The sequence below is a fragment of the Mobula hypostoma genome, chromosome 9 (genome assembly GCF_963921235.1).
Source record: "Mobula hypostoma chromosome 9, sMobHyp1.1, whole genome shotgun sequence".
Lineage (NCBI taxonomy): Eukaryota > Metazoa > Chordata > Chondrichthyes > Myliobatiformes > Myliobatidae > Mobula > Mobula hypostoma.
This window is the reverse complement of record NC_086105.1, coordinates 128948473-128975268: the sequence shown is the minus strand read 5'-3', so window position 1 is coordinate 128975268 and position 26796 is coordinate 128948473. Positions and strand designations below refer to the sequence as shown.

The following is a 26796-nucleotide window of genomic DNA, read 5'->3' as shown; positions in this document are numbered from 1 at the left end:
GTATACTAAATTTTATATATATATATCAATGGAAAAAAAAAGAAAAAAAAACCCCCAAAAAAAACCCACCGTGCAACTAACTAAAAGCAAAGCAAAGCAATGGGCTAACTTGAAACCAAACAGAGTTAAACTTAAAATCACGTCCTCAATCCCGACCTCCTTTAAAAACAGTGAAAAAAAACAAGAAGGGTATGTATTACATTAAATGAAAGTATCGAATAAAAGGTCCCCAAATCTGTTCAAATTTAAATGAAGAATCATAAAGGTTGCTTCTAATTTTCTCCAGATTCAAACATAAAATCGTCTGAGAGAACCAAAAAAAGGTAGTTGGAGCATTAAGCTCTTTCCAATGTTGTAAAATACACCTCTTCGCCGTTAAAGTAAGAAATGCGATCATTCTACGGGCTGAAGGGGAAAGATTACTAGAAATTTTAGGAAGTCCAAAGATAGCAGTAATAGGGTGAGGAGAGATATCTATATTTAATACCTTAGAAATAATATTAAAAATATCTCTCCAAAAAGTTTCCAAAGTAGGACAAGACCAAAACATATGAGTTAAAGAGGCTATCTGCCCCGAACATCTATCACAAAAAGGATTAATATGCGAGTAAAAACGCGCTAACTTATCTTTGGACATATGTGCTCTATGAACCACTTTAAATTGAATTAGGGAATGTTTAGCACAAATAGAGGAAGTATTAACTAATTGTAAAATCTGCCCCCAATCATCCACAGAAATGGTGAGCCCCAATTCCTGTTCCCAATCTACCCTAATCTTATCAAATGGAGCTTTCCTAAGTTTCATAATAATATTATAAATCATAGCCGATGCACCTTTCTGACATGGATTGAGGTTAATTATCGAATCTAAAATATATGTAGGAGGAAGCATTGGAAAGGAAGAAAGTATAGTACTTAGGAAATTTCTAACTTGTAAGTATCTAAAAAAATGTATTCTTGATAAATTATATTTATTAGATAATTGTTCAAAAGACATAAGGGAACCATCTAAAAATAAATCCAAAAACCGTAAAATACCCTTAGTCTTCCAGGTTTGAAAAGCGCGATCCGTAAAAGAGGGAGGAAAAAATATGTTACCTAAACTAGGAATCGCTAACCCGAATTGATTAAGATCAAAAAATTTTCTGAATTGAAACCAAATGCGCAAAGCATATTTAACTATTGGGTTAGAGACCTGCTTAAGGCGTTTCGAATCAAAAGGGAGAGAAGTTGTGCTTCAGTTATACAGGGCAGTAGTGAGACCACATCTGGAGTATGGTAGACTTATTTACCTCCTTATTGAAGGAGTGACCTTAATAACTTCAATTCAAGTCAAGTTTAATTGTCATTGTCATCCTCACTAGCTGAATGCATGGCTTTGAGGCCAGTCCTCGACCTGACGCCAGACTCTCATAAAGTGAATCTGTGGCTAGGGGGCCCAGACCTCACCCCAACGTCTGACTCTTGCTAGGTGAACCTCTGACTTTGAGGCACAGTTGTCACCCTGATGCCAGACTCTCATAAAGTGAATCTGTGGCTTTGAGGCCCAGTCCTCACTGCAATCCTGACTCTCACAAGGTGAATCCATGACTTTGAGGCCCAGTCCTCTCCCTGAAGTCTGACTCTCACTAGGCCACACCTATGCTTGGAGGCCCAGTCCTCTCCCTGACAACTGACTCTCACTAGGTGAATCTGTGGATTTGAGGCCCAGTCTTCACTGTGACGCCCTCTCTCACTAGGTGAATCCATGGCTTTGAGGCCTAGTCCTTGCCTCAAAGCCTGACTCTCACAATTTCAGACACCCCACCCTGCAAAAACTCATTTCAGGGAGGTAGCACCGTCAATTTGCGGGAGACTCCCGGAACTTCCGGGAGAGGTGGGATGTCTGCAATAGAGTAGCTCCTTAGCAGCTAGCCAGCTAGTTTAAATAACATTAGCTATGCTAATGAACGAATGACACCTGTTAAACTGACCTCAACATGTCTTTTACAGTCTTAACCCACCATGGGCAATAGAAAAGTCACTGTTGCAAACAGTGCAGTGAGCAACACTATCATTATTTTGACCCCTATTAGGCAGGGGTACACCTTAGTGTAGTCTGGGGTGAAGAACATTTTATATTTTCTTTTTTTGAAACACTCTGCCATGGCGCGCTTTTGCTCGTGCTCTCTCTCTCTCGTGGTCACTCGCGCTCTTGCTTGTTTTCTCTCTCGCGCGCTCTCTCTCTCGTGGTCACTCTCGTGCTCTCTCTTGCTTTCTCTCTCTGGCTTTCATGCTCACTCTCAAAAAAATTGATTTCCATGATATTGTACATAATTTACGGGTATCAGGGAGCCACTATTAATATGCGGGAGACTCCCGGAATTTCCGGGAGAGGTGGGATGTCTGTGAATGTGGATGTGTAGAAGATACCTCTTCTCAAGGGAGAGCCCACAACTATTGGCCACTCTGTGAAAATAGTAGGTTCCCCATTTTGGTCAGAGGTTTAAATATATTTTTTCAATATATTTTTTGGAACCCTTCTTCAAAGGGAAGTGAAAGCAGAGCTTTGATTATTCAAGGCAGTAGCAGATGGATTCTTGATAAACAAGGTGGTGAAAGGTTACTGCGGTAGATCAGTATGCCGGGCTGAGATGACAATCTGATCAGCCATGATCTTATTAAATGGCAGGAGGAGCCGGGTGGCCTATACCTGCTGCAAATTAGTATGTCCTACTTTTAGCTGTCACAAAGTTAATATTGTGTGTTTCTTCATTTGAAACTTTTTGTCTAAGCGCACTTACAATGTCTGGATATAGAGACTCCAGCATATCAAGGAATTTCCACCTCTTTCAAATAAAAATGCAGTTATTTGTACCAAATAAACATTTGGGTGGATTTAAAAGCAGCAATGTACAATTAGGTTCTTGGAACTTTCTAGCCAGATACTGTTGTTAACACAATGACATTTGACTACTAAAAGAGAATATTAGTCAGCATTATGAAACTCATGACTTGGCATCTGTGGAAGCTAAGAAATAGGAAAGGCTGAGACCATTTTTGGTTATTGAGAGTTTGGTGTGGAGGTAGGCAGCAGGTGGAATGTTTAGGGTTTTTTAATAATTCTGGAGTATTTGTGACTGTCATTTTTATTTGCTTCATCATGTAATTACTACAATGTGGCAGCAACTCAATGCATAAAAACTCGCAGATATGGCCAAGAGGTTCAGTTGTTGATCAGACCAAACATCAGAACAGGGGAGGAATGTGATTGAAGTGACTTTAGTGCCAGACGGGGTGATTTGCTGATCCCCTAGGATTTTCATGCACAATAGTCTCTAGCCTAGAGTTTATTGAGAATGGTGTGAAAAGCAAGAATCGCCCACTGAGTGGCAAAAATGCCTGATTAATGAAAGAGGTCAGAGGAGAATAGCCAGACTGGTTCAAGCTGACAGGAAGGTGACAGTGACACAAATAACCACGCGTTACGACGGTGGTGTGCAGAAGAGCATCTCTGAATGCACAGCATGTCGAACCTTAAAGTGGATGGGCTACAGCAGCAGAAGACCATGAACATACAATCCGTGGCCACTGTTAGGTACAGGAGGTCAATAACAAAGTGGCCACTGAGTCTATATTAATGCTGACACTACGCGATTGTTAAACAAGCCATATTAATCATATTAGCTTCTGTGTGGAATATTTTTGATGTCATAAAATCAAGTTGTTTTTAATATGTTCATTAAAACATCAAAACAATGTGATCTGGCCAACGTATCTGCTGATATCAAATATGTCACAGATTTTAATAGGGCAAAGGAAAAGGTCAGACTAATGGGTCAGTCTGAATAAATTAGGGAAAAAAATTCTTTTTTATAGTGGGTTCAAAATTTTGGCCTAGACACATTAGGTAGGGATATATTGTTTGATAAATATTCTTGATTTTTTTGAATTCCACAATTAAATTCACCACTAATGTGCTGAAAAAATTCACCAGAGAAAACTCCATTGTAAGTAGTTTCTGAACATTTTATGATATGATAAGAATTCATTGCAAAGAGCTGAATTTCTATCAGTGCATGGCATATGGAGTCCTTCTATCCTTCTCATCTATTAACTTGTATTGCATTTCACACCTTGAAAGAATGTATTTCTAAAACATAACATAGTTGGAATGCACACTCAACATAAATAGATCTTGGCAATGGTATTGGTAAGTAAGAGTCATGATGGCTGGAGGGCTAGTTGGAACTTTGCACCGCTCTTAGATAGAAAATTAAAAACAAATTGTGCTAAACTGAAACAAGAATATAAACTTTAATTTAGTAGACGTGTTATTTTGAATAATGTTTCATCTGTTTCCTTTGAAGCCAAGTTAATGGATGAGTATTCTGTTGAGTACTGTATAATAAATCCCAAGGCTATAACCATGGGCCAGCTCTATGGGTGCTTTGATAATATAAGCCACGAATGGACAGATGGGGTTCTCGCCACAACTTTTCGAGCTCAAGCAACTTCTGTCACCGATGCAAGAAAGTGGATTATATTTGATGGACCTGTTGATGCTGTTTGGATTGAAAATATGAACACTGTATTAGATGATAACAAGAAAGTAGGTGATTTTTAAAATAAATGTATGAAATACTTGTTCAAAAATTACATTGAGATCTGTAGAGCATAAAGAAACCGGTTATTTGACACAACAAATTCATGCCAAAATCTATGCTTCATATTCATCCTTCCTGTTTCGTAGAACTGTCATGTTTCACCCTCTTACCACACTCTGGATACTTTTTTTTTTTCTAAAATCCTCCAATGATTTCTTTCTTAAAGAAAAGGATCCCAATGATCCAGCCTATCCATGTGCACATATTCATCTGGCCTATCCTTCTGGCCTTCTACTAACTGATGGCACCAGAATCAATTGTGAGATTGTGCCCTAGGGAGCCCAGCATATTCCCCTGCTCTCATCTTCATCCCTTGCTACTTAACACCAGTGAACTTGGGTGGCTGGAGAGTAAACTGGTAAAAATCTCTGGAGTATTTGGTCTGTGATTTGAATGGGAGAACCATGTGTGAGAATGTGCCAATATAGATATTGAAATCTGCTGTACTATTCAACAAGATTCTGGCCGATCAGCAACATGCCTTGGGAGAGCTGTATATTATAGTCCCTATTACCTAGATGCTCCCCTACTTTTATGTTGTCTGCTCCCTTTTTTCATCCCCATCATATGATATAGTAATATTTAACACAATGAAATGCTTTTGGCCTTTGATTCCCTCATACTTGTTTATGTGGCGTCTGTCTTACAGTTGTGCTTAATGAGTGGAGAAATTATCCAGATGAGTCCTAAAATGAATTTAATATTTGAGCCAGCAGATCTGGAACAGGCTTCGCCGGCTACAGTCAGCAGGTATTAATTGTGGACATTATCAAAAGCTCAGCAGTTAGCACAAGGTACATTTGCTTTGCACGTGCTGAATTGGGAACTTCTTTTTAACAGGTGTGGTATGATATACCTGGAACCCCATCAGCTCGGTTGGGCACCCCTGAAAGATTCTTATATGGATACTCTACCACCGACTATTACTGCCGAACATAAAGAACTGGTAAGTCTTTGGTTTTGGAAGTTTATACTTCAAACAATGAACATAGGGAAAATGTGGCCAAGTTGTATTCACTGTTACTGATGACAATATGGACAGATGTTGAAGTTTAAAATGTTACTCATATTCTAAGGTTCATTTTCTTACTCCTTTACTTTCTTCTGTTTGTGGCAATTCTCTCTGTGCACATGACTAAACCTCTAATTACAAAATTCAATACCTTCCCCTGTGTGGTTGGTTATAAATGAAGTGTGCAGGAATGTAAGAAGCTGCAGAGAGCAGAAGTCTGCTCGAACATCACTGGTATACACCTTCCTATCACTGATAGTATCTTCAGGAGTTGCTACTTCAAGAAGGCTGCATCCATCATCAAAGATCCCCACTTTCCAGGCCATTCTATCTTCTTACCATCCAATTGATAGGAGGTACAGATCTGAAGTCCCACACCACCAAGTTGAAGAACAGCTACTTCCCTTTAACTCAATTCAGTTCAAGTTTAATTGTCATTCAACCTTGCACGAATACTCATGAACGCAGCCAAACAAGACAGCGTTACTACAAGGTCCTGGTGGTAAGGCACATTGCTAACGGTCACACACAAGAACACATTCACGGAATAAAAGAGTCCTGTTGTTCATACCCCCTCACCTCATGACCCTGCAACTTGATGCCTAGTCCTCACATATACAAGTCAACAAACCCATATACGAGGGGTGATTGATAAAGTTGTGGCCTAAGGTAGAAGGAGTCAATTTTAGAAAACCTAGCACATTTATTTTCCCTACATTTACACACTTAGTCCAGCGGTCGTGGAGCATACGGATCCCTTCTTTGTAGAGGTTGGCGTCTTGGACCTCCAGAAAGTGGTCCACAGCAGGGATGATTGATAAGTTCGTGGCCCAAGGTAGAAGGAGTTGAGTTATTAATTTCAAACTTTCTGCATTTTCACTCAAAGCGTTGAACTGCATGTGCATGTAATGAGAGCTGTATAACTCATCTCCTTCTACATTAGGCCATGAACTTATCAATCACCCCTGCTGTGGACCACTTGGCGGTCCAAGATGCTCTCATGACATGCACGTGCAGTTCAATTCTTTGAGTGATAACGCAGAAAGTTTGAAGTTAATAACTCATCTTCTTCTACCTTAGGCCACAAACTTATCAATCACCCCTGCTGTGGACCACTTCTACAAAGAAAGGATCCATATGTTTCACGACCGCTGGACTAAGTGTGTAAATGTTGGAGGAGACTATGCTGAAAAAAAGATGTGCTAGGTTTTCTAAAATTGACGCCGTCTACCTTAGGCCACGAACTTATCAATCACATCAGTTGGCACAGACAACCCTGATCACTAGATTTTCGGAACAATATGATTTCTTGTAATGGTGTTCGTTCTTGTTATAAGTGTTTTATTTATGTTTATGATTTAATTATGAAAGCTGCTTATACGTGCCTGTGATGCTGCTGCAAGTAAGATTGGTTTGCGCAAACACATACTTGTGCATCCTTGACTTTGACTGTGATGTTAGTGCTTTTTCGTGAAAGCCCTGACAGTAAGTGTTGGCAGCCTGTGTAGCTGAGGGGTGGTGGACAGGTCAGCCTAACCTAGTCCCGTCACAACATTTACCTATATAAATGATCACGTTAATAATCAAGAGTAGAATCCCTAATTCATTTTCCTTTCCTAACCCAGGAGAATTGAGGCTAATTGCAGCATCCCTATTGCAGACTAGCTGAAACATAGCCAATTCAAGGGAGATCAATACTTGCATTTCTGATCTTCATCACTGCAAACATCATGGGATGAAATCAGCGATTTATAGTAGAGAAGGAGGCAAATCTGCCCATGAAAATGAATCAATCAGCCTAATCCTACTCCCCTTAACTTAGTTCACAGCCCTATAGAACATAGAAGAGTACAACACAGGAACATCCCCTTTGGCCCAAGATGTCTTCACTGAACATGTTAATCTAATAAGCTCATCTGCCTGCACAAAGGCTGTACCCCTCTATTCCCTCCCTGGTCATGTGCCTGTCCAAATGTCTTTTAAATGTTGTTATATCAGCTTCCAGTAATTCCCCTGGCAGTGCAGGTAGAAAACTTGCCTCATAAATCTCCTTTACACATTGCCCCTCTCACGTTAAATCTTGGCTCGTTAGTATTTGACATTTCCATCCTGGGAAAAAGGACTCTTCCTATCTACCCTGCCCATGCCTCCGATAATTTTTATCAGGTCGCCTCTCTTCCTCTGATGCTCCAGAGATCAGAGATACATCCTTTTTACCGTGTATGTCAATGATTTGGACTATGGGATTAATGGATTTGTGGCTAAATTTGCCGATGATGCAAAGGTAGGTGGAGGAGCGGGTAGTGTTGAGGAAATAGAGAGACTTAGATAGTTTAGGGGAATGGGCAAAGAAGTGGCAAATGAAATACAATATTGGAAAGTGTATGGTCATGCACTTTGGTGAAAGAAATAAATGGGCAGACTATTATTTAGATGGGGAGAGAATTCAAAATGCAGAGGTGCAAAGAGACTTGGGAGTCCTTGTGCAGGATACCCTAAAGGTTAACCTCCAGGTTAAGTCGGTGGTGAAGAAGGCGAATGCAATGTTGGCATTCATTTCTAGAGGTATAGAATATAAGAGCAGGGATGTGATGTTGAGGCTCTATAAAGCACTCATGAGACCACACTTGGAGTATTGTGTGCAGTTTTTGGTTTCTTATTTTAGAAAGGATATTCTGACATTGGAGAGGGTTCAGAGAAGATTCACAAGAATGATTCCAGGAATGAAGGGTTACCATATGAGGAATGTCTGGCAGCTCTTGGGCTGTATTCCCTGGAGTTCAGGAGAATGAGGGGGGATCTCATAGAAACATTCAGAATGTTGAAAGGCCTGAACAGATTAGAGTTATTTCCCATGGTAGGGGATTCCAGGACAAGAGGGCACGACTTCAGAATTGAAGGATGTCCATTTAGAGGAGAGATGCAGAGAAATTACTTTAGTCAGAGGGTAGTAAATCTGTGGAATTTGTTGCCACAAGTAGCTGTGGAGGCCAAGTCATTGGATGCATTTAAGGCAGAGATAGATAGGTTCTTCATTAGCCAGGGCATCAAAGGGTTTGGGGAGAAGGCAGGGGAGTGGGGATGACAGGAAGAATTGGATCAGCCATGACTGAATGGCTGAGCAGACTCGATGGACCACTTCTGTTTCTATATCGTATGGTCTTAAAACAATCCAGGTTTGTCCAACCTCCCTTTGTTAAAATACTCTCTAAACAGAGCAACATCCTAGTGAACCTCTTCTGCATCCTCTCCAAGGTGTCCACATCCTGCCTGTAATGCAGTGACCAGATATGGCATAATCAAAGTTTTGTGCACTGTGAAATCAAGTATTTACTGATCTTCTCGGGAAAATTTGCTAGGTCATTGGAGAATGATTTGATGATTCTCTAAATCATAATAAAATTATTCAGGTAGGCATCTGACTTGCTTTGTTTTTAGATCAATGACATGTTCCACTGGCTGATACAACCAAGTTTGGATTTTACCCGGCTACATTGCAAGTTTTTCGTGCAGACCTCTCCGATGCACCTGGCTAGCAGTATGATGAGGCTCTATACTTGTTTATTGGGTAAGTGATTAGGTTGTCTGATTCCTATTGCTTTTCTACAACTGGTTTCTTTGAATCTGAAGTAGAGACATTTAAGAGACTCTTGGGCAGATGGATGAAAGAAAAATGGAAGGTTATGTGGGAGAGAAGGTTTAGATAGATCTCAGAGTAGGTTAAAGGGTTGGTACAACATCATTGGCCGAAGGGCCTGAATTATGCTGTACTGTTCTATTTTCTATCTGTCCGATTAATATTTTGGCAGTGTAGGCCACAATATTTTAGTAATTGTGCTAAAGTATAACCCTAGCGAGATGCAAAGAGATCAGTTGTTCAGAACTTTTTAACAAAACCTAACAAATTACTGGATTTCAGAAACGTGAGTAAAGATTATATTTTTTAGAGAATCTAGGGGACACCTGCACATGAGTATACCAACAGCCTGTAATGTTTTTGCACATTGACCTATGACTCAAGCCTTGGGCACAGATGAGAATGGATATACTGCCTGGGCACCCTGATGTAGAAATCACATCAGGGTTGCAAGTGTGATTGATACCTGGTTAAATACCCATGACATGAAATAACTTTTATCACATTCCACTCCAGGAAACCAGTTTTCAGTTGTGAAGAACTCTTTGCAATTGAACTGCTAGAAAAGTATCTAAAATGTGTTCACTAATTGATTAGAATCGGGTTTATTATCACTGATATATGTCATGAAATTTGTTTTGTGGCAGCAATACAGAGCAAGACATAAAAATTACTGTGTTATATTAAATAAATGGTGAACAAGATAAGGAGATAGTGTTCATAGATCATCAGAAATTTGATGACAGAGTGGAAGAGGCTATTCCTAAAACACTGAGTCTGGGTCTTCGTGCTGCTCTATCTTCTCACTGGTGATAGTATGGGAAGAGGGGATTTTCTGGATGATGAGGGTCTTTCATGATTGAAGCCACCTTCTTGGGGCATTGTCTTTCGTAGACGTGGGGAGGCTTGTGCCCGTGTTGGAGCTGGCTGGTCTTGCATCCTCTTTTGATGCTATGCATTGGAGCCTCTATACCTCCATCTGGTGATGCATTGGAGCCTCTATAGCCCCATCTAGTGATGCATTGGAGCCTCCCCCCCCCCCCCCCCCAATCCAGTGATGCATTGGAGCCTCTATAACCCCATCCAGCGATGCACTGGAGCCTCAACCAGGCAGCACATCTGTAGAAATTTGATGGAGTCTGTAAGTCTCCCCAAGTGCCAGATGGATTATAGACACTGACATGCCACCTGGATTATGTTAGGGCAGGACAGATCCTCTGAGATTTTGATGCCCCACCTACCCCCCTTTCCACCACTGACCTTTCAACGAAGATTGGTGTGTACCCTCCTATCTTCCTCTGCCTGAAATCTACAACCAAATCCTTAATCTTGCTGATGTTGAATGCAAGGTTGTTGCTATGGCACCACTTAACCAGCTGATCTGTCTCACTCCTGTACGACTCCTTGTCGCCGTCTGAGATGCTGTCAACAGTGGAGTCATTGGTGAATATGTAGATGATGCTTGAGGTGTGCCTAGCCACAGATTCATGAGTGTGGAGCAGTAGTCTAAGTGTTACAGTGTATTATAATATTTAGTGGGGCCAGTATTATAGTTGTTATAGTGTTATATAAGTATTATTGTCAGTATTATATTATATATAATCAGTTTTATGTAGGGAGGCAGGAAAGCATGCAAAGGAGAAGGGAATCAAGGGTGACGCTGTGATATTTAGATGAGGAAGTACGAGAGAAGGCTAAACTGGAGCATTAGCATGGCCTGGACTAGCTGAGTTGTATGATCTTTCTGTGCCCTTTATTCGATATAATGCTGACAACAGCTGTGCACAAGGAACCCAAATAATGAATATCTAGCTACCAGTTAGGATCCTGAGGAGACCTAGGACAAGAAGTCACCTCCACTAAATTTAAGGAGGATTTTTTGTCTTTCATTGCATTTGTGATTCAGCCAGTTCCAGCTTCAGTGATGGATGTTGCTAACTGTGAGTCTGTCTTCTTCTAATCTCTAGGTGAAATAGCTCATTCGGGACAGGGGGATAGCGAAGAAATGTCGAGTCAGCAAATCACCCTCTGGCTGCAAGGTCTATTCCTCTTTGCTACCGTGTGGACTGTCGGCGCCACCATCAGCGGGGAAAGCCGGAAGAAATTTGACGCTTTCTTCCGGAATTTGATATTGGGAATGGATGACAATAATCCTCGGCCCAAGAGTGTCAAACTGACAAAAAACAACATCTTTCCTGAAAGAGGTTAGACTTGAACCAAATCAAAGCTTAAAGGTATTACAAGAGCTATAATTAATGCAATTAATCCACATTATTCTCATCTTGGTGCAGGAACTGTCTATGATTACTACTTCAAAAAAGCTGGTAGTGGACAGTGGCATCTATGGACTGATTATATCACCAAAGAAAAAGAAATTCCTGCTGGAGCCAAGGTTTGACTTTGTAGCAGGAGTTTCTGTCTCTGTTACTTGTGTTTAATTGTTGTGCTCTTCCTAGGCTGAGATCAGTATAATATTTGATAATTGTTTCCATGAATGTGTGGTCTCTTGCTTTCCGAGATGTACTAGCAAAGCTCTCTCCCCCATTACCAAATATCAAATGAAAATCAACACACACAAAATGCTGGAGCAACTCAGCAGGTCAGGCAGCATCTGTGGAAATGAATAAACAGTCAATATTTCAGGCTGAAACCCTTTTTCAGGGCTTGAGTCAAGATGGCGTCAGCATACAACACTTCCTCGGTCGACATCTTCCATAAAAATGTCTGCTTCACTTCTTCTATGTCTGTTTTTCATCTTAAATGTGTTTCTGGAACTGTTAGAGCCTGCAGATTACAGTTTGGAGAGCGATTGAGTGATCCAGCACTTTGCTGGCTCAGAGTAGATTCTGGGAAGCGGACGTGTACTTGGACTGCCTCAATGTGAGGAAGCTTAGAGATGGGGCACGAGCCGATGTTTGATTCTATTTCGTTGATTAAAGCGTTGAGGAAGATTGAAACATCGAGGCGATTGTGGAAGGCAAGTGAGAATTCAGTGCCGACTGCCTGCCTTTTGATCACTGCTGGAGGAGAAGTCTGTGAGTGGCCTGTGAGTGCCTCGATGTGGCAGGCTGGTAGGCCTGTCTGCTGCATTCGTGTGGTGTCCCTCTCTTTCGATGATGTCAGTGATGTTGGAGGATGTTACCGTGGTTCTGCATGTATGGATTGAATCCTGTGACATGCAGTTTGGAGTTCGATGGAATGATCCAGTATTCTGTGTCCAAAGAGCAGCCTTGTGGAGAAGGTCAGAGACAGGCACCCAAAAAGGATTGAGAAGACGAGCTGACTCGTAGAGGAGACCAGAGACACGGCACGGGGCTATGAACAACTCCATCTCGCTGTGGCGAGGAAGATTGAAGCATCGAGGTAAATGCGGAGGGAGTCAGCAATGGCTGTCAACGGGGGCGATGACAGTCAGCGGCCGGGTTGGCAGCGTTCGGACCTGGTGTGGCACTCACCCTTCGTGGAAGGACTGAGTTCATGCAACCACTCTCCTCATGTGCTGACAGATTTCGATATTCTGAGATTTATGTGATTATCGGACTGTCCTTTAGTTTTTCATTGTTTTTCTTGTGGCCGATTGGAGGGTGGTGATCTGTTAATTTTTTTTATGAGTAGGTGGTCGGGGATTTTGATTCTATTGTCATTGTTCTTTTTTGTGAGTGAAGGGGTCAGGCATTGTTATTGTTACTGTTTTTTCCCTGAGGGGGTTGGGGATTTGTTGCTATTGTTGTTGTTTTTTCTGCGGGGGAGAGGGTGCGGGACTTCGGGGTTTGCGAGTTTTTGTTTCAACAACTCCCATGGTTTTTCCGTATTTCATGGCTATCTTGAGAAGATGAATATCAAGAGATGTATTGTACATTCATGCTTTGACAATAAAATGAACCTTTGTACCTTAGGGCTATTGTGTTTATGGACTGTGGACTTTTCTGACTTATGGCATTTATATTCTGTGTTTTTCGCCTGTTCCTTTTCCATTTTGCTGTGCAAGGTGAGGGAGTTTTTGGGGGTCGATGTTCTTGTTCTGTTTTATGCAGGAGCTGGGGGGTTTGGAGGTTGATGATTGGGACGCTGTTCTTTTTTGTGCGGGTGGTGGTTGATGTTTCTCTCTGAATGACTTTCATTGTTTTGTGGCTATCTGGAGAAGGAGAATCTCAGAGTTGTATATAGATACATATTTTGATAATAAAAGGACCTCGAACCTTTGAACCCCTGAAAAAGGGTCTCAGCTTGAAACATCCACTGTTTATTCATTTCCGTAGATGCTGTCTGACCTGCTGAGTTCCTCCGGCATTTTGTGTGTGTTGCTTTGGGTCTGCAGAATTTCTCATAAATGGCTTATTTATTTTTGCCATTAATATTTAGACCTTTCTTTTGATCTAATATTAAGATAAAATATTTATCCATCTTGCACTCATGAATTCTACCTGTAGCTAATCCTGAATGGTTCAGCATTCTAACCTTTCAGAAATTTTCTTAAGGTCTCTGTTTAAAAAGGAAATGGTGACTTAGTCTTGAATTTTTTTTGGAAAATGTATTTAAGTTTGGGGTACGATCCTGTATTCTAAGCAGGAGAAAGCTCTGGCCGTTTATCATTTCCTTGTCCCCTTGCCTTCGAAACATCAGCCCTTGTATTGTCCAGTAGCTTTGATCCTCCAGGTATACAATGTACCCAGCGATAAGAAATTGTAATAAAAGATTATTGTTTTGGGACACAAACAAAAATCTGAACACTATAATGTCTTGCCTTCTAAAATATATCCATAGCATTGTTTTTTTAATTCTTCAAATGTATATTGATTTACAGGTTTCAGATCTGATTATCCCTACCATGGAAACTGCTCGGCAGATCTTTTTCTTGGATGTTTTTATATCACACAAAGTACCTTTGCTGCTGTTGGGTCCCACTGGCACAGGCAAATCTGCAATTACTAACAGCTTCCTTGTGCAGCTGCCCAAAGAGCTTTACATTCCCAACTGCATCAGCTTCTCTGCCAGAACCACAGCCAATCAAACCCAAGATATTATAATGTCCAAACTGGACAGGCGGAAGAAGGGGGTTTATGGTCCACCAGTGGGGAAAGAGTCCATTGTTTTTGTAGGTAAGGGATCCAATATGTAATTACTTTTTGATATGTTAGAGATCTCTTTTTAATATAGGACTTAACTCATTCTGTTTAAAAATGCTTAAAGATTTACCTGTTATATCTTTCATATATAGAGTAATTCTAAATTGCCACATCCATTGTGCTTGGTATTTGTACCACATGTGGCAACAACTTTGGAAATGCAAGATTTGCTTACTTCCTTCAATGAAATAGTCTAGCAAGGCGTTGATATTCATTTCTTGACATTTGCATGAACCAGAATAGTGGGATTTGCCACTTCTGATACAGTGCCTCAGATTTCGTTGGCAGATTGTCATCACGATGGCGCATATAGTTCAGGCATTCAAAAGGTTGACCAGTGTTCTGGCTTGGCAGGGTGCAGACAACTTGCAGTCAAGGAGCACACACAAAATGTTGGAGGAACTCAACAAGTCAGACAGCATCTATGGAAAAGAGTAAACAGTCGATGTTTCTGGCCGAGACCCTTCACCATGACTGGAAAGAAAGGGGAAAGGCATCAGACTAAGATGGTGGGGGGAGGGGAGGAAGAAGTACAGGGTGGGAGGTGATAGGTGAAACTTGGGGGGGGGAACAGGGGTGAAGTGAAGGGCTGGGAAGTTGATTTATGAAAGAGATAAAGGGCTGAAGAAGGGGGAATTTGATAGGAGAGGACAGAAGGTCATGGAAAAAAGGGAAGGTGATGGACAGATAAGGAGATAAGGTGAGAGAGGGAAATAGGAATGAGGAATGGTGAAGGGGGGGCAATTACCGACAGTTGGAGAAATCAATATTCATGTCATCAGGTTAGAAGCTACCCAGATGGAATATAACATGTTGCTCCTCCAACCTGAGTGTGGCCTCATCATGGCAGTAGAGGAGTCAAGGGTTTGCCTGTGAATCAGATTCGAGACCTTAGGTCTGATTTGGAATTGAAGTTGCAGGGTCTCACACAGACAACAGAGGTTATACCCAAGAGCAGTGACCATGGAAAACTATCAAGGGTCGGAGCTGGGGGACGAGAGTTTGCTAATTGCATTGGGGTTTTCTGAGTGGTGCTCTCTTTTACTTGTGAAGAGAAAATCCTGATCGAGTATTCCATTTGTTGATTCTAGATGATCTTAACATGCCTGCAAAGGAAATTTATGGCGCCCAGCCACCTATTGAGCTGCTTCGACAATGGATTGATCACGGTCATTGGTACGACAGGAAAGATACATCAAAACTCTTCATTACAAATGTATTGTTTATTTCGGCGATGGGTCCTCCAGGAGGAGGAAGGAACGACATAACTGGTAAGAAAACTGCTCGCGTGCTTCCCGCATCGGTAGGACCTGGCAAATGGCATCAAGGCCTTCAATGCGTTCTGATGTCGTAGTAACATATTTTTATACTGTCAATTCAAATTATTTTCCTTTACACATGGCTCTCATTTCAAGTGCACTGTTACTTGCTCATCTGAAATTTACATTTTACATAGTAAAATTTTCTCTATGTACATTAGCTACAAGAGAGGAGATCCTATAGAAATATATAGAATTATGAAAGGGATAGGTAAGACCGAGGCAGGAAAGTTGTTTCCACTGGTAGGTGAGACTAGAAATCTGTGGGAGTCTCTGCCCAATGATGCAGTGGAGGTTACCTCAGTAAATATGTTTGAGACAAGGTTGGATAGATGTTTGCATAGTAGGGGAATTAAGGATTATGGGGAAAAGGCAGGTAGGTGGAGATGAGTCCATGGTCAGATCAGCCATGATCTTATTGAATGGCGGAGCAAGCTCGACGGGCCAGATGACCTATTCCTGCTACAATTTCTTGTGTTCTTATGAGATCGCAGAATGATGTAGCAGGCAGCGGCGCTGCCTTATAGCTCCATGACGTGGGTTGAATGTTGATCTCTGGTGATATCTGTGTGGAATTTGGATGAGTTTCCTTCACCCCCACCCCTTCCCCAGCTGCTCATGTTTCCTTCCTTATCACAAAGATATGATGGCATGATCCTGCCCCTTCCTCTGTTAGCTCGAATAATGTAAATTAAACTATATGGTCTCTGCATTCATTCCTACATCCCAGGACAGAGCCTAATCATTTGTCCTTTTCTTATGGTATTTCCATGAAACACTGGGCTCCTTTTCTATCTGTGCTGTTTTATTTAAAACAGATATAACTCAACAATCAACCTTCAGGTAAAATGGCATTATCCACTGCCACTATTCATTATCCAGTTTCCTGGCATGGAAAACGTTTTCAAACGAGCCCCTGCTGAATTCATAGTTAGATAACTATTACAACAGCAGTGAACAGAATAATCACAGAAGTGTCAGGCAATCCCTCAGGTCTCCAGAAAAATCGTTTCAGAGGCTCTCTCTGAAATCCAATATATTGATTTTAGCCTGGCTGTCCTCTGATAGTTTTACTTTAAATGAACATTTTAAACCAGTTAGTGAAAAGGATCAAACAAATGGGCCCACCCAATGAAACACAAGGGAGCTTGTAATATCATAGCATGTAGTGTTATAGCCTTGTGTCCAAGCTTGGGAATTGGTACAGAAGAGGTTTACCAGAATGCTGTCTGGTTTAGAGGATGTAAGCTAGAAGGGGAGGTTGGACAAACTGGAGTTGTTTTTTCTGGAGTGGTGGAGTAAGGGGAGGTTTGCAAGATGATGAGAGGCATAGATAGGTAGCCAGTTTCTTTTTGCAGGGTTAGTATGTCTAATGCTAGAGGGCATGCATTGAAGGTAAGGAGTAGATAGGACACAGAACAGTACAGCACAGGAACAGGAATAGGCACGTCGGCCCACAATGTTGTGTTGAACCAGCCAAAAGGTAAATTAAAAAAACAATAACGATTCCCTCCTACGTACATAATGTCCTTATTCCTTCACCTTCCCTTATATTCCCTTGCCTATCTAAACGTTCAAAGTGAGTTCAAAGGAGATGTGCGGGACAGGGTTTTTTAAACACAGACTGATGGGTCTTTGGAATGTGATGACAGCGGAGGGAAGTATGATAGAGGTATTTAAAAGGCTCTTAGACAGGTACGTTAATGTGCAGAAAATGGAAGGATACAGACATTGAGTAGGCAGATGGGATTAGTTTAGTTAGAGGTTTAATTAGTTTGGCACAATATTGTGAGCCAAAGGGCTTCTTTCTGAGCTGTTTCATATTCATTGTTCTATTAGGATATAAATTATGGAAAACCATCAAGGTATTGTTCATGAAATGCAGAAATTTCCACCAATAAAATTTAAAAAAATATATCTTTGTATAAATTGCATCTACTTGTGTGGTCAGATGACACTTGGCGAATTGTCCATAGTACCGGTTGCCACGCAGTTGACAACCAGAAGGATGTTACCAAGTTAGAGGAAGTGCAGAAAAGATTCACAAAGATGTTGCCTGGACTGGATGATCTGAACTATATCGTCTGGTGCTGCTATTCCTGGAGCAAAGGACACTGAGCTGTGGCTTCATAGCTAGTTATAGTATTGTGATGGGAATAGATTAGCTAGATAGTCGTGGTGTTTTTCCCTGGGTAGAGGAATCTAAACATAGACATCAGAGATTTAATGTGAACTGTTTTTAACTTGGAGGGTAGCGGGTAAATGGAACAAGTTGCTGGAGGGAACAGTAGAGGCAAATGGACTGGTACATGGATAGGAAATGTTTAGAGCAGGGGTTCCCAACCTTTTTTATGCCATGGTTCCTTATCATTAACCAAGGGGTCCACAGACCCCAGGTTGGGAACCCCTGGTTTACAGTGATTTGGGCAAAATGCAGACCTGAGATAGGCTTCCTGGTCAGCATGGACTAGCTGGGCCGAAGGGTCTGTTTCTGTGCTGTGTAACTATGAATCTACACATATAAAGTCTCAGTTGCTGTAAAAATGGACAATACTGTGAACACTCAGCACTTAGGCTGCACCCACAGGAACAGTTCGGAAAAAAGGTCATTGACATGACATGTAGACTGTTCCATTTCCTCCATTGTGACCTGTTGAGTGTTTCTAGAATTTTATTTTGTTTTTCATATTTTCAGCATCAGAAGTATTTTTATTTTCAAACTTTCATTTCTGTTCGGCTAAGCTCTGGATGATTTCAAATCACTCATGTGTTTAATGACAGGACGTTTCACTCGTCATTTGAATATACTATCCATTGATTCCTTTGATGATGATACCATGATGAAAATTTTTACTTCAATTTCGGACTGGCATTTTTCAAAAGGATTTGAAAGCACGTTTCTGCGGTAAGGATCAACCAGAATCAATGTAACTAAATGATGAAATTTTCATATGTGGATTGATGATAAATAATCTACACCTGGTCACAGCCCACGTTATTATCCCTTGTTACTACCTTCAACCCATATCCTGCATCACAATAATCATGTCCTTAGATTTCTGTTACATTGTCTAGATTTCCTCCTGCCACAGCCTATCTCATGCCGAAACAATTAATTGTGTCTTTTGCAGGCATACCTGTTGTCACCACTCTCCCCATCACCACCCACTCACACCATCACTCATCTCTTCTTTCTCCTAGCCAATTCTATCAAACTGCTGTTAAGCTAAGTCTTGTTCTACATTTGCATTATTCTTCTTTCTTTCATATATCCCCACAAGCTGAGCCCATTTTGGCCCTGTGCTGTATCTCCTGTTCCCATGTCACTGTCATTAATCTACTGATCACTCACCTATCTCTCCAGACTCCTATGATAGTTCATATGATTCTTTTTCTTCATTTACTATAACCTTCAAACTGCCATTCATATTCCTCACCTTCACTCCTCATTTCATGTCCAGTATTTTCTTTCTCCTCCAAAGTCATGAAATGCCTGTTCATTTTCGCCAGAATTACTTGTTTTAATTCCTCCAATCCCCCTATCAGCTGTACTGTTCAGCTAGGTCCTCTAATATACAGTAACAAACTACAACAAGCTCAGAGTGGATCAAATTATTAGCACATTTATTACTTGCAAGGGAAAGTCTACCTCCATACATTAAGTCGTTGGTAGGTAGCTTCAATCTTACAGTTCAAAACAAAAACAAAATATGTTTACAGAGTCCAGTAATTCATCAACTTTGCAGTTGTTCCATCCCATAATTACATTCCTCCCTTATCTGTATCCATCATGTTTGTCTTTAATCAGTTCATTTGTCTTTTGAGGCTTCTCCCCCACCCCCAAACACATCTGCTATATCCTGTTTTTCTCTTGTGTCTAAACTCTCTCTGCCATAAACATACCCTCTGCTATAAATCACACACCCTCCTTATAAGCCACCATCCGAACCAGCAAAGCACTCTGGAATCACAGGGGTTCAATTTTGTCACATTACAGCTTGCAAAAAGTTGTAACTTCATAAAGACAGCAGGGTTACAGATGTATTTCCACACCATAATCACTTGGAATGTTTAATTTCAAGGTAATTTATGGAATCCTATGAGACAATGGCAATCTACTGTGTGCTTCTTCATTCTATTCAGCCCCATCTACAACTTCTGATGTGTTAACAGCACAGTTTTACTGTTTCCATACAGCTGAATGGAAACATTTTCACTTAGCTCCTTTCTTGGTCTTCATCTATAGCCAATGCATCATGAGGCATCCTCGTTCCCATTCATGCCCCATATCTCCTTCACCTCTCTTACTCTTCAGCTATGTGCTCCTCCTTGCTAATGGCCCCTGAATATACAATGCGGCTGCTGTGGAATACCACCTCTACTTCTGTTGACCATACACTGTATAGTTAGCAGCTCAACTTGCTCAGTAGCACTGTCACCTCTAATTTAGAAGGTTCCAGGTTCAAGCCCTATCCTAGAGATCTGAGCACAAAAACATCGGACTGATATTTCATTGAAGTATGAGCAAGTGTTACCATTACTGGAGGTGCCACATGCCACGCAGTGTTAAGCCAAGACCATTTCCACTTTCCACAGACAGAAAGAAAAAAAAATTCACTTCTGCAGAAGATGACTTGGATTAGCACAGTCCCTGACATCTCCCCATCAACCAACATGAGTGGGTCACTGTCTTTTTGCTGTTTGTGGGCGTTTGTTGTGCGAACATTGGTGCCATTTTTTTCATCGCAGTAGTAACTGCTTTTTAACAGCAGCACACACAAAATGCTGGCAGAACTCAGCTGGTCAAGTAGTATCCATAGAAATAAATGAACAGTCGACATTTTGGGCTGAGACCCTTCATCGGGACTGGAAAGGAAGAGGGAAGAGTAAGAAGGTGGAGGAGGGAGAGAAAGGAGATGCTAGAATGTGACAGGTGAAGCCAAGTAGGAGGTGGAGGGGCAGGGGGATGAAGTAAGAAGATGGGAGGTGATAAGTGGAAAAGGCAGAGGGCAGGAGAGGAAGGAATCTGATCGGAGAGGAGAGTGAATCATGGGAGAAAGGGAAGGAGGAAGGATACCAGGGAGACGTGATAGGCAGCTGAGGAGGGGAGGTTAGAGGCCAAAGTGGGGAAATGGTCTTTTGGTCTTAAATGAAGAAGGGAGAGGGGAAAACTACTGGAAGTTGGAGAAATTGATGTTCATGCCATCAGGTTGGAGGCTACTTAGCTGGAATATGAGGTGTTGCTCCTCCAAACTGAGAGTGACCTCATCATGGCAGAAGAGGGGGCCATGGGTCTGACATGTTAGAAGGGGAATGGGGATAGGAATTAAAGTGGTTGGTCACTGGGAAATTTAGCTTTTTGTGGATCAAGCTGAGGTGCTCGGCAAAGTAGTCTTCATCAGATCTCACCAATGTCGAGGAGGCTGCACAGGGAGCTCTGGATAGAGTAGATGACTGGAAGGACTGTTTGGGGCTCTGAATGGAGGTGAGGGAAAAGGTGAATGGGCTGGTGTAATACTTCTGCCATTTGCAGGATTAAGTGTCGGAGGGAGATAAGTGCAGAGGGATGAATGGACAAGGGAATCTGTGGAAGGCGTTCATGGGGTGGGGGGGAATGAAATAAAGATGTGTTTGGTGGTAGAGCCCCTTTGACAGTGGCAGATGGTGTGGAGAATGAAGTGTTGGATGCAGAGGTTCATGGGGTGGTAGATGAAGACAAGAGGAACCCTGTCCCTGTTAAGGTGGCAGAAAGATGGGGTGAGCGCAGATGTCCATGAAGGAGAAGCAAGTGAGGGCAGAATCAATGGTGGAAGAAGAGAAACCCCACTCTTTGAAGAAGAAGGACATCTCTGATAAGCCTCACCCTGGGAACAGATGCGGCGAATACAAAGGAACTCAGAAAAGGGAATAGCATTTTTACAAGATGCAGGATGGGAAGAGGTCTGGTCAAGATAGCCAGGGTTTATAAAAGATATCAGTAGATTGAGAAAGGGGAGAGGGGTGTCAGGAATGGACCAAGTGAATTTAAGGGCAGGGTGGAAGTTGGAGGCAAGATTGATGAAATTGAGGAACTCAGCATGGGTGCATGAAGCAGCACCAATGCAGTTGTCAATATAGCACAGGAACAGTTGGGGAGTGTTATCAGAAAAGGCTTGGAACGTAGACTATTTCACATAGCCAACAAAAAGGCAGGCATAGCTGGTGTCCATGGCTACCGATTAAGTTTGGAGAACTCAATACTTCTTTAATTTTTTTTCAGTATTTAATTTCCGTTAAGGGATTTGGGATGTCCTGAAAAGGACTTGAAAGATGATATAGTTAGTCTTTGTGCACTCCGTGGCCACTTTATTAGGTACAGGAGGTATGCTTGTGGTCTTCTGCTGCTGTAGCCCATCCAGTTCAAGGTTTGATGTGTTGTGCATTCAGAGATGTTCTTCTGCACATCACTGTTGTAATGCCTGGTTATTTATGTTACTGTCACCTTCCTGTCAGCTTGAACCAGTCTGACCATTCTTTTCTGACTTCACTCATTAACAAGGTGTTTCTGCCCACAGAGCTGTCACTCACTGGATGTCTTTGGTTTCTTGCACCATTCTCTGCAAACTCTAGAGACTTGTGTGTAAAAGTCCCAGGGGATCAGCAGTTTCTGAGATCCTCAAACCACTCCGTCTGGTACCAACAGTCATTCCATGGTCAAAGTCACTTAGATCACATCTCTTCCCCATTCTGATGTTTGATCTGAACAACACCTGATCCTCTTGACCACGTCTGCATGCTCTAATGCATTGAGTTGCTGCCACATGAACAGCCGATTAGATATTTGTATTAATGAGCAGGTGTGCTGATGTACCTAATAAAGTGGCCACTGAGTGCTGGGGGACATTAAGCGTATTGGATCCATGCTGATTTTCAACAGAGTAATCCCATCAGTCCCATTTCTCCATCTTATTTCCCTGTCTCATGTCCCTATCGGCTCCCATTTGACTCTTTCAAGTCACTGGAGATTGGCAGCAGCACCAAGCTGTTAGGTCCCATCCTCTCCAAATCTTTATTCTTTCGTCGCCAGAATGCTTGTTGAATATAAGCAGATATTTTCTCAACTCATTATTTGGGGGGTGAGGCTATTGTCTTCGGTCCCTATCACAAACTTTGTTTCTACTCCCTGGCATCAATCTGAAACCGAACTAGATCATTCACATCTCTGACATTATATCTAACTTAGGGATAATGTCTGAATCACACATTGCACCATCTTGAAGACTACCAGTTTGAACCTTGGTAGCGTCATCCGTGCTCTCTCATCTCAACCCATCTGCTGCAGAGACAATCTTCTGTCTCTTTATTACCCATGCCTTTGGCTATTCTAATGCAGTGCTCCTCAGACTTGGGCAACAGAGCTTTAGACAACTTTATGTCCAACCCGTCATCAACTCAGTTATTGCTCTTGCATTTGGCATGCGTTAGCTTTTGGCTAAGAAATGCCTCTGATTTAAGATCAACGCCTTTGTTTTCAAATCTCTCATTGCTATGGCCCTTTTCATGATCTGAAATCATTTCTATTATTATATTCCAGCAGGATGTCTATAGTCTTCCAATTCTGCCCAGACTTGATTATTCCACCAATGGAAACTTTTTATTGTGTACTAAGGTCTGGAACTCTCTCCACAAACAGCTTTTCCCAGCTACCTCACTTTCTTACTTTAAGGAACCCTTTACAGCAGGGGTCCCAACCTGGAGTCCACAAACCCCTTTCTTAATGATATTGGTCCATGGCATAAATCTCGTCTGTAGAGTCTTCTCCTTAGATCCACTGTCTGGTCATCTGGCCCAATATTAATGACTTGCTGTCAAATTAATTTTGATAATCTAGTGCATTTAAGCTATCAGAGATCACCATCATCCCCTTCAGTGATAGTTTTCAGATTAATTTTTGACCCAATTTTAGGTCAAAGTACAAGTACTTGCACACACGGGTGCAATGAAAAACTTGCTTGCTGTAGCATCACAGGTACATAGCATCATGTCATAAGCAGCTCTTACAAGATAATCACATATTAGACATTCTTTTACAAGAGAGAATGCAAAGAGAGAAAACAAAAACAAGTATTTTAGTGCAATGTGATCAAAGGTGTCGTAGTGTTGCTAACTGTAGTCGTTAGGGGCTTTGCTGGTTGGTTCAAAATGGAATGGTTGAAAGGAAATGGCTGTTCTTGAACTTGGTGGTGTGTGATTTCAGGTTTCTTTTACCCCCTGCCCAATGGTAGCTGCAATAAGATGGTGCGGATGGTCACCCTAACCTTAACATTATGATGTTTTTTGAGACTCTTTGTTGTTAAAGATTCCATATAAATGCATGTTGTTTGCCTGGGAAGTTAATTTGTGATTTATATTTTTGGCTGGGAATATGAATTTAACGTTAAACTTAAGTTCTTTTACATTATAGATTGGGTAGGATCATGGTGCAAGCCACCATGGCAGTTTACAAGACTGCAATAAGCAGTTTTCTTCCAACTCCTTCCAAGTCCCATTACGTGTTCAATTTGCGAGATTACTCCCGGGTGATTCGAGGAGTGCTGTTATGCCCAGGCACACATCTGAAGGTGGGTGACAAAAGTTTACTCTAGAACTTCAATAGTAATTGTGTTATGCCTCTTGAAATGGACGTGAGGAAAATTCTTTTTGAAATTAACTTAATCCATCTTTATAATTACATATGGAGAGGATTATTATCTTGCAAGTTTTGTTTTTGCAAACTTTTTTCCCATGACACTTTTGGGAAAGTAACCGTTTGATGTCAGTTTGGAAGATTTGGAAGTTGATGTTAAAGAAAAGCTGGCAAATCTTTCATCATTGCAAAATTACTGATCTAGTGAATGCTCTAAGTACCAAAGTTAGACTTTATATTAATTCTTGTCAGAAATGTTCAAGTCTTTAGATAATTCTGACACAAGATTGCACTCACGGAGCCTGAAGGTGCACGTTTCCTCATCGATAATAAAATAACTAAAATAACTGGGCCCAGAGCACATCACTCTTATAACTCAAATATTCTTTGTATTTTATTTGTGCACAAAGAGAACAGCATGTCCCCAGTCACCCACACTGTTCTGAAGCCAGGGCAGAAAACTGCTATTTTTATACAGAATTGGCTTATCGCTTACGGATATTGACCATTTGGTAAATTGTATGTGTTTAAACTCCTTACTTGCAAGATCAGTTGCCATTCACAATCGAGGTGTTAAAAGTCGACCGAAACTTCAAGCTGAGAACTGGTGATATTTTGAAGTTAGTAAAGGCATTGTCCCTTCGTTGTTGGGAGTGTTTCTCATCCTTCATTTATTCCTGTCTCATCTGTCTTCTGCACCCCCTGTTGTGTAAAGGGATGCTATGTTTTAGGAAGACCTTTCTAAAAAAAAGTCTCACTACGGAGGCCTGATTTGTCTGGCTTGAGCACATAATGTCAGAATCACCCCTGCGAATCTCGTCTGTAGTAAGCAGAGGTGTCTCCCACCTTCTCACTCTGCAAGTCTCACTTGACTACAACTTCCCCAGGCTAGCAGTCCTGCCTGGGCATTGTCTTTCACCCTTGCCTTGATGCAATTCCCATACTCCCTCCTCTTCGTCCTGTAGAGGCCAACATAAATCTTACTGAGTGTCAATAGTGCAGTGTTTCTGAAACTCCGTGACACTTTCATCAGCAACAGTTGATATCAGGGATGTGCGTTGTAACACTCCTGGTTGATAATGGCACAAGTACCACCTCTCTTAGAGAAATAGAAAGTCTAGTGCTTGTTGATTCTGAAGGGCCACATTGCAGATTGCCAGCGTTTCTGCGGTAATGTCATTGATGGACTGGCTCGTGATGTGTTGTGCTAAGGTTGTGTTATTGACCAGCTTCTCCAGCAATGCTGAGTCCATGTTAGAGCTTTCACTACCCAGACTGGCAGGTCCACTACAGTCCAGAAACACTCAGTCTACGTAGTCCTTCGATAGCAGCCCCACACAGTGGGATGCAGGGAGAGAGTGGGCCGGTGGTCCATCTATGGTTCTAGGCCAAATAACAACAACCCCTCCATGGCTTTGGAGGTCCCATTATAGAAGGGGTACCTCTGGCAACCAGTGGCCACATCCTCAGTCGGTATCATTAACAGGATTCAGTGGGTCATCGGTAGTATAGACATTGCATGGGCTGTTACCCGCAACACACATAAAAGTTGCTGGTGAACGCAGCAGGCCAGGGAGCATCTCTAGGAAGAGGTACAGTCGACGTTTCGGGCCGAGACTCTTCGTCAGGACTGTTACCCAACAGTTTTTCTCTTGATGACAGTAACATACTTCACCCCTACCCCATAAACAGCTTCAAAGCAGGGGGTTATGCAGTCATTGTAAGTAGGTTGATACTTACCCTTAAAACAGTTGCATTGGCAAGAGTTGTTCCTATGGGCAGTGCAGACACGTACTCCCTTTACAGTTCTAATTTTGTTATCAAAGTAAACCACAGAACCAAACTCAGTACGATCCAGGGATATAAGCATGTTGGCAAGCCACCTTCTGAATGTATAGGCCCTCTCTAGAGCACACCCAACAACTTGACCGGTTAGTATGCGTGGCAGATTCTTAACTAAGGAGAAGAAAGGTGTTAGGACTATTAATGTCATGAGGTACCACTGCATTTAGGTGGAAATTAGATGTCCAGATTACCCAAGATTTAAAATGCATAGTAATCACTTAAGGTGACAAATAGCACAGTTAGTTTACCATGTTTTATCAGAGTTCCAAAAAAGTGAGAAACTTACGTTTCCATAATTGTCATAAAAGTTGCTGGTGAACGCAGCAGGCCAGGCAGCATCTCTAGGAAGAGGTGCAGTCGACGTTTCAGGCCGAGACCCTTCGTCAGGACTGGCGAAGTCTTGCCAGTCCTGACGAAGGGTCTCGGCCTGAAACGTCGACTGCACCTCTTCCTAGAGATGCTGCCTGGCCTGCTGCGTTCACCAGCAACTTTCATGTGTGTTGCTTGAATTTCCAGCATCTGCAGAATTCCTGTTGTTTCCATAAT

At 41.8% G+C, this 26796-nt stretch overlaps 1 protein-coding gene across 1 annotated transcript in view; it reads left to right on the top strand.

Annotated features, from left to right (window-relative positions):
* Positions 1 to 26796, top strand: part of dnah3 (dynein axonemal heavy chain 3) — a 150834-nt gene that overhangs the window by 83440 nt on the left and 40598 nt on the right. The window contains exons 34-43 of the mRNA XM_063059569.1: positions 4350 to 4591; positions 5296 to 5396; positions 5487 to 5592; positions 9097 to 9226; positions 11263 to 11499; positions 11587 to 11687; positions 14100 to 14394; positions 15513 to 15692; positions 18522 to 18645; positions 24184 to 24340. Coding sequence (XP_062915639.1) covers positions 4350 to 4591; positions 5296 to 5396; positions 5487 to 5592; positions 9097 to 9226; positions 11263 to 11499; positions 11587 to 11687; positions 14100 to 14394; positions 15513 to 15692; positions 18522 to 18645; positions 24184 to 24340 — 1673 coding nt within the window. The remainder of the gene's footprint in view (positions 1 to 4349; positions 4592 to 5295; positions 5397 to 5486; positions 5593 to 9096; positions 9227 to 11262; positions 11500 to 11586; positions 11688 to 14099; positions 14395 to 15512; positions 15693 to 18521; positions 18646 to 24183; positions 24341 to 26796) is intronic.